At 35.8% G+C, this 19,039-nt stretch overlaps 3 protein-coding genes across 4 annotated transcripts in view; 2 read left to right on the forward strand and 1 right to left on the reverse strand.

The window, feature by feature from the left end:
- Positions 1-110: 110 nt before the first annotated feature.
- On the reverse strand, positions 111-6,071 carry LOC124299641 (SANT and BTB domain regulator of class switch recombination). The gene is made up of 10 exons (XM_046752909.1): positions 6,042-6,071; positions 4,799-4,859; positions 3,584-4,637; positions 3,067-3,447; positions 2,292-2,558; positions 1,740-2,034; positions 1,288-1,516; positions 879-1,152; positions 583-782; positions 111-502 (listed from the first exon to the last, which is right to left on the reverse strand). Exons 1-10 carry the CDS (start codon positions 6,060-6,062, stop codon positions 381-383), a joined length of 2,904 nt encoding a protein of 967 aa, XP_046608865.1. The 5' UTR covers positions 6,063-6,071; the 3' UTR covers positions 111-380.
- LOC124300158 (phosphorylase b kinase gamma catalytic chain, skeletal muscle/heart isoform) lies at positions 6,065-14,729 on the forward strand. 2 transcript variants are annotated; one of them, XM_046753862.1, is made up of 9 exons: positions 6,065-6,371; positions 7,536-7,711; positions 8,172-8,456; positions 8,546-8,636; positions 8,752-8,888; positions 10,102-10,199; positions 11,152-11,235; positions 12,921-13,079; positions 13,302-14,729. In XM_046753862.1, the coding sequence occupies exons 1-9, from the start codon at positions 6,265-6,267 to the stop codon at positions 13,434-13,436; spliced, it is 1,272 nt and encodes a 423-aa protein (XP_046609818.1). In that variant the 5' UTR covers positions 6,065-6,264; the 3' UTR covers positions 13,437-14,729. The 2 variants fall into 2 exon arrangements, with proteins under 2 accessions (XP_046609818.1, XP_046609819.1); XM_046753863.1 differs by lacking the exon at positions 11,152-11,235 and having other exon boundaries at positions 6,067-6,371.
- A 660-nt stretch (positions 14,730-15,389) lies between these two features.
- LOC124299642 (mucin-5AC-like) overlaps positions 15,390-19,039 on the forward strand; it is a 92,450-nt gene continuing 88,800 nt past the window's right edge. The window contains exon 1 of the mRNA XM_046752910.1: positions 15,390-15,498. The gene's annotated coding sequence lies outside the window, so the exon portion shown is untranslated. The remainder of the gene's footprint in view (positions 15,499-19,039) is intronic.

Consider the following 19,039-nt stretch of genomic DNA (forward strand, 5'->3'; position numbering starts at 1 on the left):
GTTTTTTTAATAGATATTAATCGATATCGCTAAATAAATGTTTAATTTTGTACTTATTTATATGAAATGTTTATACACTTTTCTGACATATTTTCGTTTTTTAAAAAGTAAACTTCATGGACTACTTACGCAACCGTTTTTTTCCAGAATTATTTCGACCAAATTATCCTGTTTCTTTTTATCTTCTTAAAACTTTGTCAAAAAGAAAATGATCACAGAAGTCTTTACATTTCTTGCAGTGTATGGACATGCCACGAGCAATTCAACAGATATTCTCAGTAATGAATAGTTCGATTACACTGGACACTTGACATAATGTTAGGAACAAAATACCTACACTCACAATTATCATGTGACAAAATGTGACATCTCATACAATTTTACTGTAGCACTTTCGAAGACTTCACGCGTGCAGATCCTTTTGCTTGTGATGAATTTTTGCACTTGTATGTCTGAGCTAACTGCTCTCGAAATTCAGCTTCTAATTTGACATATGTTCCACCTGTAAAATGTAGAACAGTTATTTGAATTATTCTGAATCCATTTACAGGGTGATCATCTTAGCTTGAAAATACTGGTTACCTATTGGTTGTGTCTGACTCCAGATGTGAGTTTGTTGCCTATTATGAGTATGTGTTCGAGGATGAATTCCACATTCTGCAGATGTTCTTTTTGTGAGCAAGGCAGCCATTTGTATTGCTGCTCGTTCCTCGAAGTCTCGTTGATTATCTTGATTATATCTTACTGTCAAATTAGAACTCCATGATCGGCCACCATCGCTTCTGTATTGTATAAGATTATATGAGGAGTTTCTACGTATGTACTATTTCTACGTAAAGTTCAATCAACATAATAATTATTAATAACAATTCAACTACCTCTTTGCAGCGTAATATCTCGTCTTCCGTTTAAATTTCCTGACCTGCCTGAGCGGTGGCCATGCGTGAGATTCTTCACTGTTATCGGTATCATCGTCAGCACTGCTATCGCCACAGGCTGTTCCCCCATCATCATCGTCACTACCTGCAATCGAAGAACCTGGAGACGAAGTATCTGTCACTCCCGATGCCTGTCTTCGCATTTTACGAGATGATTTCATTACATCCGGTGCTTGGCAGGCTTGTCGAAGCCCGGAACCACCCCAGATTTTTCCTGAACAATAACGTAATTATTGAAGTTGCAGTTTCACACCTTCTTGATGTACAACTCTTTCGATGGACTAAAAACATGTGTGAGAGAACCTCTTACTCGTTTCAAGTCAATTTTCACTGGTCTTCTGAACTTTACCTAAGAGCCCTAGTTTTGATCTTGGTGGTACGAGCTCGATTCCATCCCACCACATGATCTCCTTGCAGGCCAATTTCCCAGGCTCCAAATTTGGATCTCTGGCAACCAGTCTTGTTATTTTTTCTGGGAAAAACAGCTGTGGGGGTTCTAACACTATCACGTCTCGGTGTGACGAAAAGATGTTGAGAATATTTTCATCTGTATCAGATGTGGCAGCTGGAATATGCTCCTGCCAAATGTAATTAATGTCCTTTTGACTTATTTCATTACACTTGATTTAGAAATTAACTCATATCAGACGAAAAATATTGAGCTGGGAAAATTGAGTGTTTCACCTACAAAGGAGCGAAAGTAGTTCTGATCATGGTGGAATTAATTTATAAAAAATTTGAATCAACTGAATTATCGATATGTTTTTATGAATTGATAGGTATGATAGACTACCGTTATACCTTAAACCGGCAGCCCTCTTGATTCGGCAGTGTCTCAAACCTGTAAGCTCTTTGACTGCAACATGGATATCTACCAAGTGGAAACGGGGAGGATCTTTGCTGTTCATTGGCAAAGAATTGTGGAATCTCCGGGTGATAACAACACCAGTCCATTTGATGAATTGGGAAGTATGTTCTGCATTGTCTGCAGAACAGAAAGTGACAGTCACCCCATAAACGCCAGTAGACCTTTCTCCAAGATCGCAGTTCCGAGCGAAGTGTCACAATGTAGTCATTTAACGTCCATGACATATCCCTGCAATAGCAAGTATTTTTAAAGATAATATTCAATCTTCAAATGCTTATCCATTTCTAAAAACAGTCAACAAAGAGATAATGACAAACAAATAAGATCCAGTTTTGGAAATTTACGATTTACAATTTATTGCTTTCAAAAGTGCTGTTTTGATAAGGAAAATTTATTGAATACAATGTTAGTAGTGAATATTAAGTGTAGTTTCAAAAATCAATGAGAACTCTAGAATCAAACTCATAATTACTGATCAGTCATACCTGGTATGCATACTGTGAATATCTCCTTTAGTATCGAGTCTCATAGCACTTGGAATACAAGGTACAGAGTCAGATATTGATCTGACCACATTTTTCCCGCACTTGCCACATTTGAATAGTGTTGCTAAAGAACTATAGTGTCCACGCTTATTGTCGGGGGTACTATCGGCTAATGAGACTATTAATTTGCAGAAGATCCTGCTTTGCACCTTATCCTTCTTGTCTTTCAATGATTCAACATCCACGTTGGTGAAACGTGCCGCTAGTCTGCAAGTTATTAGTTCTTCATTTAGTAATCATTTGTATTACATACCTTTAAAGAAAATTTTGATATTCTAGAAACCCTGTGAAATACTGATACAAAAATTTCACCCTTTTTGATAGCTGTCACAACACATCACCTAATTTTTCTAAATCAACTTTAAAATGAATCTTCAATGAAACCTTTTATTATTGTTGATGGTCAGTTTCAAACATGCTGAGAATTATCTTCGATTAAAATTAAAAATACTCCAAAAAATCATCACTATACTTTACTTCAAGTAATCATTGAATTCTGAATTCAATTGTTTGTGAAAGAGGTATGAAGAGAAATGATTTTTGGTAGGTTTAACAATTCTTCGTTAAAGGTACTTGTGAATGATGAAAATGAGGATTATAAAAGATCGTGTTATCGGATACGTATTATCTATTATAAAGAATTACAAAATAACCTTACCAAATTCTGAATATCCAAAACGCCAATTTTTATATTTATATTTAATAAAATATATACCTTGTCAGAAGATTGTCATTCAAGCATGTTAATATAGCTGATGTTTTTAAAACTTCAGACATGTTGTTGTGACAATACGCTAAACAATCTTCAAGAAGTGGTTCCATCTGAAGAAATGATGCAGACACCATAATCGGAATAACATTATTCGCTTCAAAAACAGGCCATTCGGATTTTTTGATGATGTCTTTTTTAACCCAACGCATAAGCCAATCAAAAATGACAATATCGCAATGGACAGATATATCCATCTCTTCGAGTTTTTGACCAGCAGTTACGTCTGCAAAGTAGCACATCTTCTGGACTAACAATTTTTGTGGACATCTGAAGTCTTTTTTGATGTTTTTAGCTTCATCGCAGACATGGATTTCCACTTCATTACTGAAAACCACCACACATCCGACATTTACTTATTGTAAAGTGAGCAGAAAGTTGTTAATAAGTCATAATTCAATCTAAACTGTGTGAATATCATACATAATTTTAAAACTTTCTCATTCAACAAAGTCATGCTTACTCGAAAGATTTTCTTCGATACTTATGTTTCTCTTTATCCTTTTCTTTAACGGCTGGTGTTAATCGATTGTCGATGTTAATTGCTGATCCTGCAGTTTTCTTTACATCTGTATTAGTAATAGATTTTTTTATTACAGGCTGAGATAATGCTGGCTTAGGAAGCATGTATGGCAATACTGAATCCAGAACTCCTTCGTGCAAAATATCGCCTAATTTTCTTTTCATAATTTTTGCAAGTAACTGCTCTTTGTGTTCTAAAAATGTTTCAACTGTAGGTATTTTAATCTTTTTCATAGGTGTACACAGAGTTTGATTTTGTTGCTCATATGTTTCAATTTTTTTCACTTCTTCTTTTTGTAGTTCTTTCTTTTCTTGGGTACGAGATTTTTCGTCCGTTAGTTGTTCTTCACACACTGATGCCACCTGTGATTTTTGTAAATGATGATGCTTACTTAAGCTAAGCCTGCGATATTTTGTCTGTGCATTCATATTTGATTCTTGATGCTCGTTTTTACTAGTTGGTACTTTAGCAGTGCTTTCAGTAACAATTACCTTTTCGTTATCTAGCTTCGTAGATTCAGTGTTTCTTATTTCATTAGTGACTGTACTTTTATCATCCCTAATATTCAGACCAGGAGAATCATTACTCAATTCTGTAATTTGATCACTTTCGTCGAACTCTACTGGTGTTTGTGAAATTAGATCTGTTTTTGCCAATTTTGGCCAATCAATTTCACTTTTCGCAGACAATGTGGTTGCCAACTCTTCGAAACTATCATTAACTTGATAAGCAGTACGCATAAAGTCGAAAAATGCTTCAATAGATAGTTCCGGACACTTTTTTTCATCTTGTAGACGCTGAAGTCTATCTGGAAGTCTTTTAGAGTACATACCACATGATTTTGAGGGTGATGAGTCCACATTTTGAGGACTCGTGGTTACATTGAATGAGGAGTAAGGTGGAGATGATATCTTTGAGTTTGAACTACAATTAGGAACTTTGGTGGTAGTACAAGTTTTAGTTTCTTGAGCAGGCTCAGGTGCCAAGAGTGAACCTGGAAATATAATATTTAAACTGAGTTAAATCTGACACATGTACACAAATGTCATTATTTATTTATTTTTTCCATTACTTGAACTCAATTAGCAATGACATCACCTAAACCAAATTCAATTTCCCTCAGTTTTTTATTTTGTCACATTTTTTTATATATACCTTCACTGGTGGTTGTGGATGGAATACTTGATGAGGATGTTGAAGATGATGTGTTATCACCCTTTAATGCATCATTATATTTTTCTGTTGATTCGAATTTTTTGAATAAACTAGGATACATATTTGGTTAAAGGTACGAGGTAGTTATGGATTTTGAGATGTTTTACGATAATGTGTAGGATCTCTGTTTACTTTGCAACGTCATCGATAGAAACTTTTGGCATTTAATCAATAAATCGTGTAATTGCTGAATATACAATAGAATTTAATTTTTGGCTGAATACGTAAAAGCTCATATCTTTTTGACGAAAGATTTAATACGAGTAATTTCTTATAACTCGCAGAAGCTCAAGAAATGTGGATAGATAACCAAAGGACTTTGAGATCTACAGTAGGTTGATAGTCACTTTTCATACTTGAAGTCGTTTCCAAGGAGTTTTGTTATCGATCAAACAATCCGTATAGCACCCATATCCCATGATTGTATGCTCACGGTCTGTACTGTTATATGATACGAACATTCAATTTGCTAGTTTACAACAGTTTCTTTAAGAACTGAACATTACAATTACGAATCAACGTATCTGTGTTGGGCTATAGGTGTGATATATGCTGAAGTATTTTTCTGTAGTATCAGCTCACAATTGGTGATTAGTGTAACTTAAGCGCATGTCTTATATTCTTTGATGATAGTACTTGTGTATTGAATGTAGAATTCGAATGTATTGAACATTTGTCATTTATTGTGAAAAATCTCAATTTTTTCGAAAATCTTGAATATTTTCCAAAAAAAATTCCGAATGCTGCGTTTAAATTCGGTAAAGCGACATTTTCTGCGATAAATTTTAGATTTTACTATCTGAATTAATCGTACTTAAGATGATCAATTAGTTCGAAAAAAATGGAACGAAATTGGAAAAAATACGTAAATTCTTCCTGATTGTGAGACATGGCCATAAAACCTATACTAACGATAACTCCTGTGAAATTTCGGATATTGGATTACCCAAAAATCTACTTTCAAGATCGCCACAAGTTGACAGGGAATATTCAAAAGATTTCAGTGTATGCGTGTATGTATATTATATATTGATGTACAGTTCATAGGCAGTACAACTTATTCGGTACAATTTTAACTGATCGTAATAATTCTGCTTATAAATTGGCAATTGCCTTCGAGTGAGTGGTTCGAGTTCATTGAAATATTGTAGGCAATTTGAAGCAAATAGGCCTCGTGACTCACCGCGACTGCGCAATTGAACATGGATGGATCAGTTGTCTCTCGACCACCTTTCGACCCTCTCGACACACCGCGCGGTATGTTTATACATACATGCAGACGAGGTGAAACGTGGGGAGACTGAGAGGCAAATAGTTGTAAATAGAGTGTGTTTGAGTTGTTGCAACGTCGTAATTGATATTAATTATGAATCATTAGCGAGATTTTCAAGCGATTTGATCAGCTGATGATTGTTGGAAAGATGGCAAAAGACGAAGCTGATGATCTTTTGCCAGACAAGGACGCAGCTAAGGGCTTCTACGCTAAATACGAGCCGAAAGAAATTTTGGGAAGGTTAGTGTTTATTTTTAATTTCATGACACGCTGTTGCGCCAATTACATGTATTTCATGATACACACTCGCTGATTTCATTCTCGTATTTCATTGTCTTTTCTATCAACAATTCTCATAATTATGTTGATAACTCCGTCTCCGCTACCAGTTTTAACGTGCGGACAACAAAGGGCTGCACATTTACGATATATCATAACATTGCACAGCGTAACATAACCTCGTATGCCTCGAACTTATGTAACGTAATTTGTGTTTTATCGCCAATCCTTTATGTCTTGTTGACAAGTTCACGGTTCGATGCAATGAGGTAACGCATCCTAATGTCGTTGCAACTGTTTGTTCGTAGTTAAAAACTATTTTTGAAATTCAATTATGCTCAGTCCGGTACAACCGCATATTAAATATACAGGGTGTTCTGATAAACTCCACAAAATTCTGACGCTTATCCTCTTTAATCTTTTTTTATCGACCGTCAATCGTATTAAAAGGAGAAGCAAAAATTGACTTTCTTAAATCGTGGACTATCTATATCTTGATTAGAAAAATCTTTTCGCAACAGATTTGTCAACAATTTATACATCACTAGTTGTGTATTTTCACAAGGAATCTGCGCACATTTTTATGAATGATTATCTCTGCACCTATTTTATCCTCCACTTTTTCCAACTATTTCTGGAGGGTTTATTAAAAAACAGAAAACATCAAGTTCAAAGAGATCCAAGCATATTTAATCGGACCCCTGAATGAAGTTGCAGTATTCGTTAAAAAGTCTTATAACATGCTTAGCCTTTTTACAGATTCAAAGCTCATTGAAAAATGTAAGTCAGGTAATGTACGAAATTCGCAATCCCTTTCTTTGACACTGAGGAACTATATTTAATGATTTCTTTGTATTGTGACCAGAAAAATACAAAAGCAGCGAAAAAGATATAATAAAATGATATGTGCAACACAAATCTATATGCAAAAATATAGATCTGCAAGCATAATATTGAAATCTTGTCTAATTTCAGACAATGAGCTTTTCAACTTACAAGCAATATATCTAAATTATTTGATAGCTAGAAATTGGGTTTCGTTTTCAATTAATGAAAGGTAGCAGTCTTAAATCTAAAGTAATATAATAAACAGCTGATAAATCGTTCAACATTTTGTTTATGTAGAGGTATTTCATCTACTGTAAGAAGATGCATAGAAAAAGAAACTGGGGTACAATATGCAGCAAAAATTATTGACATTAGCAATGAGCCAAATGATGGTGCTGACGACCACACTATGAAGGATGCAACCATCCAAGAGATACACATTCTTCGCAAAGTAGCTGGCCACTCGTATATAAGTAAGTTTTCATGAAGTAGTTGAATCAAAACTGATATCCTAGTTTCATAGTTTTGTACATAATATTCTATTGCTAATTGTAAGTTGATGAATCTGCTATGAATGCAAGTAAATGGTATTATATGCTAGCAATAGATCATAAATAAAATTCAGGACCTTGAAATAATAAGCAATGAAGCTACTCAATAATAGCGCATGATATGAAATAACTACTCTCGATCCATCCCGTGTATTAGCACTGGTAAACAAACTTGAAATTGGAGTAGTCATTGGCACTAATTGGGCCAGTTAACGCATGAAAATATAAAAATGAATTATGAAATTTGGCAATATCATTAATCAATTCGTCATATTTTATATACACCATTTATTTAAAAGTATGTTGCTACTATTAAGTAATGACAATAAGTGTAAAATCAAATACAATAGTAAATTAAAGGATTTTCTGTATTACTTTTCAGTTGAACTACACGACGTTTTCGAATCAAGTACTTTCATTTTCCTCATTTTTGAGCTCTGCAAGAATGGGGAACTTTTTGACTACCTCACATCGGTTGTAACGCTTTCTGAAAAAAAAACACGGTATATTATGCGGCAGGTGCTAGAGGGTGTACAGCACATTCATAACCAGAGTATAGTTCACAGGGATCTGAAACCTGAAAATATATTATTAGATGATAATTTAAACGTAAAAATAACAGATTTTGGGTTTGCAAGATGCTTAGAACCAGGTGAAAAATTGTTTGGTGAGTAAATTTTTACAAACTTATAGTAACTTTACATTCACGAAAATTTCCAATCTTCCTATCACTCACACAGGCAATTCTCATTCCAGATCTATGCGGCACACCTGGATATCTTGCACCAGAAGTATTGAAGTGTAACATGTTCGAGAATGCTGAGGGCTACGAGTATGAAGTTGACATGTCAGTATTCTATCTACTACCTTTCTCAAATTACTTGAAAGCTTAATTATTTCATTCAAATATCAATTTGTTAATGCAACACAAAGAAATAATAGAATGGTTTTGTTTTTCACAGTTGGGCTTGTGGCGTGATCATGTTTACCCTGCTGGTTGGTTGCCCACCATTTTGGCATAGAAAGCAAATGATTATGCTTAGAAATATAATGGAAGGAAAATACTCATTTACATCTCCAGAATGGGCCGATATAACAGGTAAGCTTTGACTGTTGGCCAAAATCCATAGCAAAGTAAAACCATGAAAATAAAGTCTAGTACTCGTTATTTCACATGTTGTCTAAAATCCACTACTGCTGAAAGGTTGATCTGATTATGAATGACAAAATCATGACCTCTTCACCTTATGGCATTAACATTTTATTTCTCCATGCTTCAGTTAACCCTTTGACGGGCAGTGGGAAGTATACATTTTATTTTCGTTTATTTTTTATTTCTTCGATGTTTCGTGGCTTTAACCTGGACTAACTGTACTGGCATTTTTTAGATTCTTAGTTTCCTAAATAATGTAACCATTATGAAAAATGAGGCCAACTGACTCATTTTTTTTTTTTCGATTTTTAAAAACAATCAATTAAAAAAAAATCAACTTCTTCCGGAAAAAATCGGCTATTGGTAAACGGATAGAGTTAGAGTTCTGAAAATTTTTATTAAGCTTTTCTATGCTTAGAACTATTATGTATATTTTTCTGACACGCCGGTTGTTTCATAAAAAAATTCTGAATTTTGAATAACCGCAAAACCCAATAACCAAATAATCAAATTTGACATACCCATGTTTTACGTTGCGCTGAGTACGTAAATAATATAATTTTAGACGAGGCAAATGGTGAATGATTCTATATTCCACCACTAGGTGGCGAATACAAACCGGCAATCAAAAATGAAATCTTGAATACTTATAACTAAAGCTATTGTCGTACAGAACTTTGTCTTTTTTTTGCGTTTTTTTCATTTGAGTATAAAAATGAGAAATCAAAAAAAAAAAAAATAAATAACAAATAAAATAATAAAAAAAAACCCATAAAAGAACTAGTTCCTTCCTACGTCCACGCCCTTAGTTGTGGGTCACGCTGAGAGGGAGAATAAGCGTCATATTAAATTTTTTATTTAGGACTTTGAAAGTAATAGTCTCTATCTTGGATCTACTATCATGAATGCAGCTAATCTGATGTCAGGTTCGTAATCAGCGACTCCAAAAACCCCGCATATCAAATTTGGCATAAATCGGTTGATTTTTTAAAATTTTGTCCGCCACCTTAGATTTGCAATCTCAAATTTCGCAAATACAACCTTAGATTCGTAATCAGTGACCCCAAAAATTCCTTGGACCACTGTAACTTTGAGGATTGTTTTTTTTTTAAATGTGCCCCTCAAAGGGTTAAAATATTTTTATTTCTCTGTGTTTCAGAGGCTCCGAAAGATCTGATACGAAAATTACTTGTTGTTGATCCAAAGAAGAGGATTTCAATTAAAGATGCATTGGAGCACTCTTTCTTCCAAACAGTGGTAAGTCTTAAATTTATTCGAGTACGTTTATGTTTTGGCTTAAGAACCTTATGTACATATTAAAATTCGATTTTCGATGCCACATTTGATGATTTGATGAGGCATTGCAACATGTTGAAGCTCAGGCTTATTGCAAGCAGAAGTATATTCTCATTACGTATTTTACGGAGAATGGCTGAGAAGGAACAACATTATCCCTTTGGAACGTTTCTCCTTCGTGCGTAATATTTTGTTGAGACAGCTTATACGAGCTCAGCCAAATTTTTGAATAAGCAATGATTGACGAGAGAAAGTATCGCGCTGATATAATATTTGTACTTAAATTTGAAGATTTTTCATTTAGATCTTTTTCGTATATGAAGGAGTACGATTTTATGGTGCATGTAAACTGTCAATTTACGCAAATCGCGATAAATTTATTAGTATGATGTCATGTGCTGCATATGGTGCAGATTTTCTACAATGTTTTCGCTGTTAGGAAAGAAAAGAGCAAATAAAATTATATCACAATTTGCGATACTATGGCTAATACAATATATGAGGATGAAGTCAATCTCATTGTACATATGTATAAATTGTATAATTACTAATCTACATTGCATTATCATGACTATATCTAAAGTTTCAACATTTGTACATAGCAATTAATCTTTCTTTCTAATTATTTCAATTCTATTATCGTTGAATTGCATTGCATTGTATTTACTTCTATGCTTTTTACACAACTTCACTCAGCTCTTTATTTGGTATAATTTTTTCAACAAAGAAGACTACAGTTTAGATTGTTGAAGCCGTTTCTCGATGCACTTTGTAAATTTTTCCAATCTTTAACCAACTGCATAGTAATCTCTATTCTTTCTGCAACAGGTGCACACAGAGAAAGTTGTTCTTACCAATGTATCATATCATAGTATTAGGCTTCAGATCACAAGATAAATATTTGCTATTACAGTTATGGGATCAAGACATTGCACCTCTAAAACGATCTCTATCCTCTAACTCTCGACGTCTCAGTCGGATATCCCAGTTAGCTTTGGTAAAATGTTTTTCTCATTTTATTATGTTCTATGTCATTGTCAATACATGCTTCTTATTTTATACTTATTTTACTAATCACTATTAACAGGTCATTCGTTGATCTTCGGATTTCAAATGCTTCTAAAATTAAGTACATGTGTTATTGTCCAAATGCATGTGTCGAGCTTCTATCAATTCAATCTTCTTACACCCGCTACTTTATCCTAATGATGTGTTGTACAGATAAAAGAATTTAAAAAAAGAAAAAATAACGTTTTTCACATGTCAGCTTCCCATAATGTCATTCGCAACTCTGCAATGGTGATTAGTTCTTAGCAGGTCGAGAAAGGATAAAAACAACGGGCGCAGTCCCTAACAATTCTATACCAAGATGGCTATTAAAGCTTAGAGAGTCGTATACCCAGACCATACGTATTCCAAAAATTAATGGAATTCTATTACTGAATTGATCATATTAATTTAACTATCTATTATCTATTAATTTTTAATCATTCTTTAAATTTTTACTCCTCAAATCATGTATGCAGCTTTCAGTCAGAGTATTCTGACAAGGCAGGATTTGCTCAGTATATTTGTCTCTGCTTTATGCCCATGGGAATTTAACGGTTTTCATTTCATTGTTTCCAAAAACATCGTTTGTTGCAATTTCATCCAATGTGACTGTGAAGCTCAAAACAAAAACAAAACATGCTAGTCAAAAATTTTGTGGAATCCCCTCGCACCTGTAGTACGTTTGCTACAAGTAGAATATGTGCTACAAAATAGAGTATTGTAGAGCCAATGTTGATCAAATTCAATGGATGAATCTCTACACATACCCTTTCATTCTGAACAATAACATTCTGTGTTTTCTGTACATATCCTATCTTAATCTTTTATGAATAAGAAGTTTCTTCTATTCGAGCACTGTGTATAAGGAGGACTATAATGTGTAGATGTTGTATTTACCCTTTTGAATCCTTGCTTCCGATGAGAAGCTACGTAAGACAAGCAATGCCGTCTAACGAATGATATGCGGATGTGCAAATCATTTTTGTACGAGAAGAATATTGTTGAAAGAATGTAAATTCGAAAAATTGATGATTTCGAAAAATTAACGACGGAGCCAAGAATCGAACCTGGCGTCTAGAGATGCTTGACCGGAGCCTTACTCCACTAGACTTAATCTTTTATCTTAAATAGTGAATGAATTAAATGATGCATTTTAATAATCTGGAGTAACAACATGGGTGGAAAAAATTATTATTACTAGTTTCATCATGTGAATGCCATGTTTACAGTGTGCATACTTGCAGTTATAACAGTAATTAATTGATTCCAATTCCGGTTGGCGATATGCATTTTTTTTTTGCATTCCTAAATTGAGATGAGAATTAATCGCATTTTGAAACGTTATTTGAGATATTAGTTGTATTATTATAGCGTATTAAAGGCTGAAATGTCCATTAATCAGCCATAACATATTCCTAAATAAATGGGACTAACACTCATGTTTTTGATTTGAAATAGATGTTTCATTTTTTTGCTGGAATAACAAATTGTTAAGCATGGTGTTCAGCAACTAGATATGAATATCCTGGAATTTTTAAGAAATGTTTAACCATCTAGTTGACGGACACCATGCTAGTGGATGTAAAATTTTTCAGTAGCAATAAGAAATAAATTTATCTTTTTATTAAATAGGAACTAAAAGCAAGATCGTTCAATGCTCGGAAAAGATTCCAATTAGCAATTATATGTGTGAGAGCTGTGGTTCGTATCAAAAGATTACATACTACTCCTGAGACCATGTCTGCAAATGTGGCTCGCACCGATCCTTATAGAATCAAACTTTTGAGAAAGGTATGCTATTGCTATTAATTATTGTACGGACATTTTGGATTTCTGAAGTTATTGAAGCATTGTTGAAACGCAACAGTGGAACATAAAAATCTTGTCCCTACGCTTTCACCAATATGTTACTTTTTTTTACATCCATACAAGAAATACTATAATCTCAGAAGCATAGATTGATTTAATTTAATTTCCATTTAGCCTCATTAGGCTTATTAAGAATTCTTACAGGTAATCGATGGCTGTGCATTCAGAGTTTATGGTCACTGGGTAAAGAAAGGTGAAGGCCAGAATCGAGCAGCGCTGTTTGAGAATACACCAAAAACTGAATTGAAACATCTCTATGTGACGAACCTCAGCAGATAGCTGCCAATTGCATAGACAAATGCCTAGTTCAATTCTTTTATTTGATAAGCCCAAGAAAGTGTTACAATAGTATAATTTTCTCTACCTTTAAATATATTATAATTCGTATCCTATTTTTTTCTTCCTTCGTCGCATTTTAGTTAATACTCCATTAAACTCGATTGTTCTATGATGTCTAATCATCGAAATTGTCTTAATCAATGACACACGAACTCTTAGCTATGTGAAATATAAAATAGCACTGTTTGAAATGAAATGAAGAAGTCGGTTCTTCTCCAAATCTTGACTGACAAGACTTGACAATTTTGAAGTAAGAATGACTTTTTAATTTAAATTTCCAATCTTCGGTTATCAGTGTTTGTGCAGAAACCGGTACTCAGTATAAGTTAGAATCATAGCGATTCGCTTTGTTATTAATTAGTTGGATATTTCGTTACGTGTGCATCAAAACTTGTTAAATCTAAATGATTTTGGCATAACATAAACGCATTATGATCTGAAAAAAAAAGTAGCAAAGGCGTTTGCGGTCGTCTCTCTTTCAATATCTTAGCACAATACCACTATTAATTCCGCATGGTACTAATATTTAAGCACAGCAGAAGATTTTTCCAAAACAATATTGTCAAATCTCACATTCTTGCAAATAAACATAAAAAAAAAATCTCATTCAACATAAACGAGTTTAAATCTGTAGAAAGCAACAGTTATAGTTACATTCTTTTATTCAGGAATTTGTCTACAACTTTTTGGTAAGAAATACTGGTGCTGTAATGTAAATAGTACCTAAATATCCGGATTATTTTTCCCTGTCTTTATATACAAGGAAAAAAGCTTTCATATGTATTCTACTGTGAAACAAAAGTAGTCAGTACATCCAAATTGGTTCTAATTTGAAAAGGTTATCTCAAACTTTTGTGTTTAAAATTCTATCTATATCGATTGTAAGGTTCACTGAAGATTAATATTATGTACCATTAAATTTTCACCACATAAACTACTGTTATAGTTTACCCAAATGGATATGTGTTGTTTTTTGATATGTTACTTTCTATTGTTTGAGTTGCAAGTATTGCAATAAATTTCCTATGTGTGGACTGCTGTTCGCTTAGTTTATATTATTTATTTTTAAAGGGTGTATTTCAAAGACATTCTAGACTAAACTTATATATAAATATTCTCATGTGTGTGTTCATAATTTGTATATTTTTGGAGACAAAATTTTCCTATATACTTGTCACAACTTGTTCGACGTTGTATCAATTAATAGTAAAGAAATTTTAGTCCATAGCATTACACTAGTGCTTTTAACATCACTATTCTTACACCATTTTCTATCGTCAAACCTGAATCTAACTACCAGCTATTCCTCTGGTAATAATTTTTCAGCTATTACATGTATGTTCTTTGCTCCGAATTATCAATAAGAAATTAAAATGTATGTTAGCAATTGAGAAACCATTTGCAACATAATACAAAATTCCAAGAGACTATTTTGTTTCGCAACAATTGGCAACATCTCAATTGTTTGCTAAATTTGTTACAAGGTTTCATTCTCAAGAGTCTATCACTAATTTAATGACTGACTGTGAGATCTTGAATATGGTCAGTAGTATTTTTTGCAGTGATTTCAAACTGTATTTACATTGGGATAAGCTTCATTTACTTCCAAGTAGGTGACATTGTGACATTATTTTCGTGCCTGTCCTGTCGGTAATTTATTGTACCGTGGAATGTGAATTTGAATTGTGACGCGTTTGATCGATTCGAAGTAGGGGTTTTAGCATCTTCGTGAAACATATATTTGAAAAGAAAAAGTCGAAACGAAGTAAGGAAATGGGATTTTGAGCGGGCGCGCGCGCGCACGCAATCGTAAACAACAGAACTGAGTGATTCGGGGTCCGCGCGGAAATCTGACAACGTCGCGCGCCGGCGATCCATGTGACAGAGAAGGAACGTGACAAAAGGTGGGTGACGCCGAATCGAGTGTTTGCCCGGGCAAGCCGGGTGTCAGGTGTTGTGTGTTATTCTTCGAAAAAATCTCGGTTCTTGGGCGCGCTAGCAGGTAAGCTTGTTGACTAGGGGCCCGGTAAAGGATTCAATATCAACGGTGAATAAAGTTTATTCGTAATGAGACGGGAGGTAGCGTGAAATTCTGCTCATAAAAGGACGTGCACTTCTAAATGGCAATACAACACCGCGACACTTCACACGCCCAGTGGGCTGCTGCGTCACATGGGACGCGCTCATTGGTCGATAGAGCTACGTGACGTCACAGGGCAAGCTGCCATTGGTCGATAACGCGGATCCCAGACACGTGAATCGTGGTCGAGCAAGCATGGCAGTTTGATGCGCAGTGGTAGCACTTGTAAAATGTTTCTGCCACGCGCCAGATCGATTAGGTTATAACCCGCCGTACGTTTATTATATTTCTTGACCGTACGTCACCGACCCTTGCGTTTAACCCCGGTTCGGTGTATATTTAACGGGAGTGAGGTGCCGATAAGCAGAGAAAATATCCGGGCCAAGATTTCTCGTTCGCGTAAGGAGTTGGTGGTGATTTCGACTCGTGAAAGTGAGTTGCAGTGGTTCTATATTATTGTAAAGGAGTTAACAACATACGATTTCTCGTAAGTCTCCTTTACCATTTACCGTATCAATGAAATCCCTTTTAAAAATCATTCGTACCACGCCCGTTGTGGAAACCTTCCGTCTTCTATTATCTCTCCCGGGCTATCGCCTATTTAATTAACATGTGTATAGGTGGTTGCGTGGCGTGTTTTCTGGTCCATAATAGATTCGACCAATCCGGGATGACATGCGCCTCGTGATGTCATGGCGCCGCGATATTCCATTGGCTAGCGTACCGTGCGTCGGCACCGTAACGTGTTTCGCTTTGTCAGTTCGAGCCCGCTCGGCGCTCGCTGCTCGCTTTGTTGCGTAGTGACTTACACAGAAATTACTACATATTACGTCCCAGTTACAATTTTTTTTCATCCTCTCGCCACCTACCTCGGCTTCTCTCGCTATTCGGGCCAAATATCACGACATCCTCTTTTTCATAAACGTCATACTCATACCCGGTCAAACACGGTCAAATACTCCCCCCCCCCCCATCATCTTGCTACCCATAAAGAACTACTTCGGTTCGCGGGCCGCCGCCGCCGCTGGGACGTCGTAACGTAGGTTTCGGAGTCGAGTCGGCCCTGCACTAGCCTCGCGGCGGTCCCTCGCCACAATAAGATTACATACACAGGCACACACAGGCATGTCCACCCTGCCAACGCCGCGAGCGAGTCCTAACGGCTGGATGACCCGCGCTTTACACGGTTTTTCACGCACTTCCTTCACGCGATGTTGTTTTATGTTTTAATCACGGACCAGACGCGGATTTACGGAACGCGTGGAAAGGGGAATCAAAACCGCAATCTATAAAACAGGGTTTTACACGTACTTGACTGTCTCGCCGGGGTTATTGTACTATCGTACAATTTTGAATACAGCGTATGATATTATATCTACATGCGATATACGCACTAATGGAACGTTCGTTATGGCGATGAAATTTTTAGCGGGACACCGGGAACCGCGTTGTGACAGTTAGTGAAAGAAGACTAACGGGACGACGACGAGGACCAAGAAAAAGAGAAGTGAAAGAAGAGGATGGAACAATCGCGATGTAAACTTGGGGAAACTAAGCTAGTGCGGAAGGAACGGCGAAGTTTTTGCTGTCCCCTGAACTTTCCAAGTACACGCATATGTGTAGACATGTATTACGTACATTGCGAATGAATTTTGAGCTAACCAAAAGCCGTTCGTTCGTTCGAATGTTCCAGTCGTTACGCTTTAATTTTGAACATGCACGTAAAAAAAGAAACAAAGCAAAAGAAAAACAAAACAAGAACAAACAAAAAACAACCTAATACTTCCGAGTGGCCTGCTGCTGCAAAAATACTCCGGCTGATCGAGCGGAATCGTTGGAAAGCTGATTGAGTATGCGCATCGTTTTTGCGCCACCGCCGACTGTCACTTCACTTTCGCGATAGAGAGGTATACACACAGCCATACTAACCATAGTACAAAGAAAATACCTACATGTAACACATACTGTAAACCTATGTAAGTGATAGTGTAAAAAATAATGTCAACAACTTATAAAAACGAGAAAAGCATCACAAGCTTCGCGCTTAACGCGGTGCCTCGCGTATAGCCTACCTATTTTTTTCTCATTTGTATTATAGTATACGCGTAAAGGCCGGGCGTAGGCCTGCATTCGGAGCTTTATAAAAGAGAAGGAAAGAAGAGATTGTCTTAAACGGGAGGTAACTCTACCGGGATTAATTATTGTCACGTGTTTTGTTTTGTTTTTTTTTTGTTTTTTTTTTTTAATTTCTTTTCACCAACACGTTCGTGATGAAGAATATAATGCAGTCACGTACTTACGACATACACGTATATTAAGAGACGTATAGGTACTCGGTTTATTAATTATTTTCGAGATTATCCCTCGCGCCAGCTGAAAAGAAAAAAAAAAAAACCTCGCACATGGCGCACGTGACCGTAGGGACTAATTATTATGTATCCAAATAACCGTCATTCCGAAATTCAAACTTTTTCGTTGCGTTCATAGATTGTTTCTATTCTCGTAGACACGGACATGGCTCGTCCACAAGATGACAACATCCATTCGTATACTTTTCCTTTTTGCATTTATTTCCCAATTATATCCTTCGAATGATAGATGTATAACCTGTCGGCTGAAATTGCTGATTTGGCCGTATTTACTTACACAGTCATAGTTTGTGACAAAGTATGCGCAGTTACTAATGTGAAAAATATCCTCTAAGAAGGGTGCGTTCCGAAACTAACTGGCAGTGGTAAAAACTCCCTAGGACAGAGGCAGAGCTGTCCACGATTTCGGTAGCTCAAAAGAGATAAAAGATTGTCGACAGTAGTCTATTATCTATGTGTAGCTAATTACGAACCGCACTCTAAATCACTACGTGAATATTTTTTATAAAAATTCATTGCTAAATCCTGCGATAGGTAAAACTTTGGAACCGTATTACGAGCCCTAAACATCTATGAGGCTGAAGTTAGTTACGTTAGCGTTACAAAACATTGGGGAAAAAAATTACCATTTTGCAAATTTTTAGCGACTTTGAAGCGGCTAACTTTTAAAAATATGGATTCTCGCATTACCTTGTTATAATTTACTGCATTTCAGAGATTCGTAAAATTACAGGTTTTACGAAATGTGAATCATTACAATAACGTTACTAACTTCAGCCTCAAAAACAGCTGACATCCTCCGCACTGTTTTCCTTCGAGCAATTCACCTCATACGGGTTATTGCACACCTGTTCAGAAACATGCAATGGCATGCATTCGCAATGCGAGTAGGTATCGGTTATTCTGAAATTTACTGCCGCATGCGCGTTATTTCATTTTGTTAGCATCGTTTCGCTTCTCGAAGGCCGCTTGAGATTCAAACGTCGCGTCGTTGTTATAAGAAACCGCGTGCTTGCATCAAAAGCACGTCTTGTCGGCTCTTGTTTTTCCCGATATCGCTGCAACGTGCAACCTGCAACACCGCACCACGCGGC

Source organism: Neodiprion virginianus, chromosome 3, assembly GCF_021901495.1.
Source record: "Neodiprion virginianus isolate iyNeoVirg1 chromosome 3, iyNeoVirg1.1, whole genome shotgun sequence".
NCBI lineage: Eukaryota > Metazoa > Arthropoda > Insecta > Hymenoptera > Diprionidae > Neodiprion > Neodiprion virginianus.

What these genes read in the sequence shown, in the direction of transcription:
- LOC124300158 (XM_046753862.1), top strand. Translation starts at nt 6,265, where the DNA reads ATGATTGTTGGAAAGATGGCAAAAGACGAAGCTGATGATCTTTTGCCA. An exon ending in ACCAGGTGAAAAATTGTTTG is followed by an intron (nt 8,457 to 8,545) that starts GTGAGTAAATTT and finishes TTCTCATTCCAG; the next exon opens with ATCTATGCGGCACACCTGGA. An exon ending in AGAATGGGCCGATATAACAG is followed by an intron (nt 8,889 to 10,101) that starts GTAAGCTTTGAC and finishes TCTGTGTTTCAG; the next exon opens with AGGCTCCGAAAGATCTGATA.
- LOC124299641 (XM_046752909.1), bottom strand. Translation starts at nt 6,062, where the DNA reads ATGTTCAATTGCGCAGTCGCG. An exon ending in AATGACAATCTTCTGACAAG is followed by an intron (nt 2,559 to 3,066) that starts GTATATATTTTA and finishes AATAACTTGCAG; the next exon opens with ACTAGCGGCACGTTTCACCA. An exon ending in ATTCACAGTATGCATACCAG is followed by an intron (nt 2,035 to 2,291) that starts GTATGACTGATC and finishes TTGCTATTGCAG; the next exon opens with GGATATGTCATGGACGTTAA.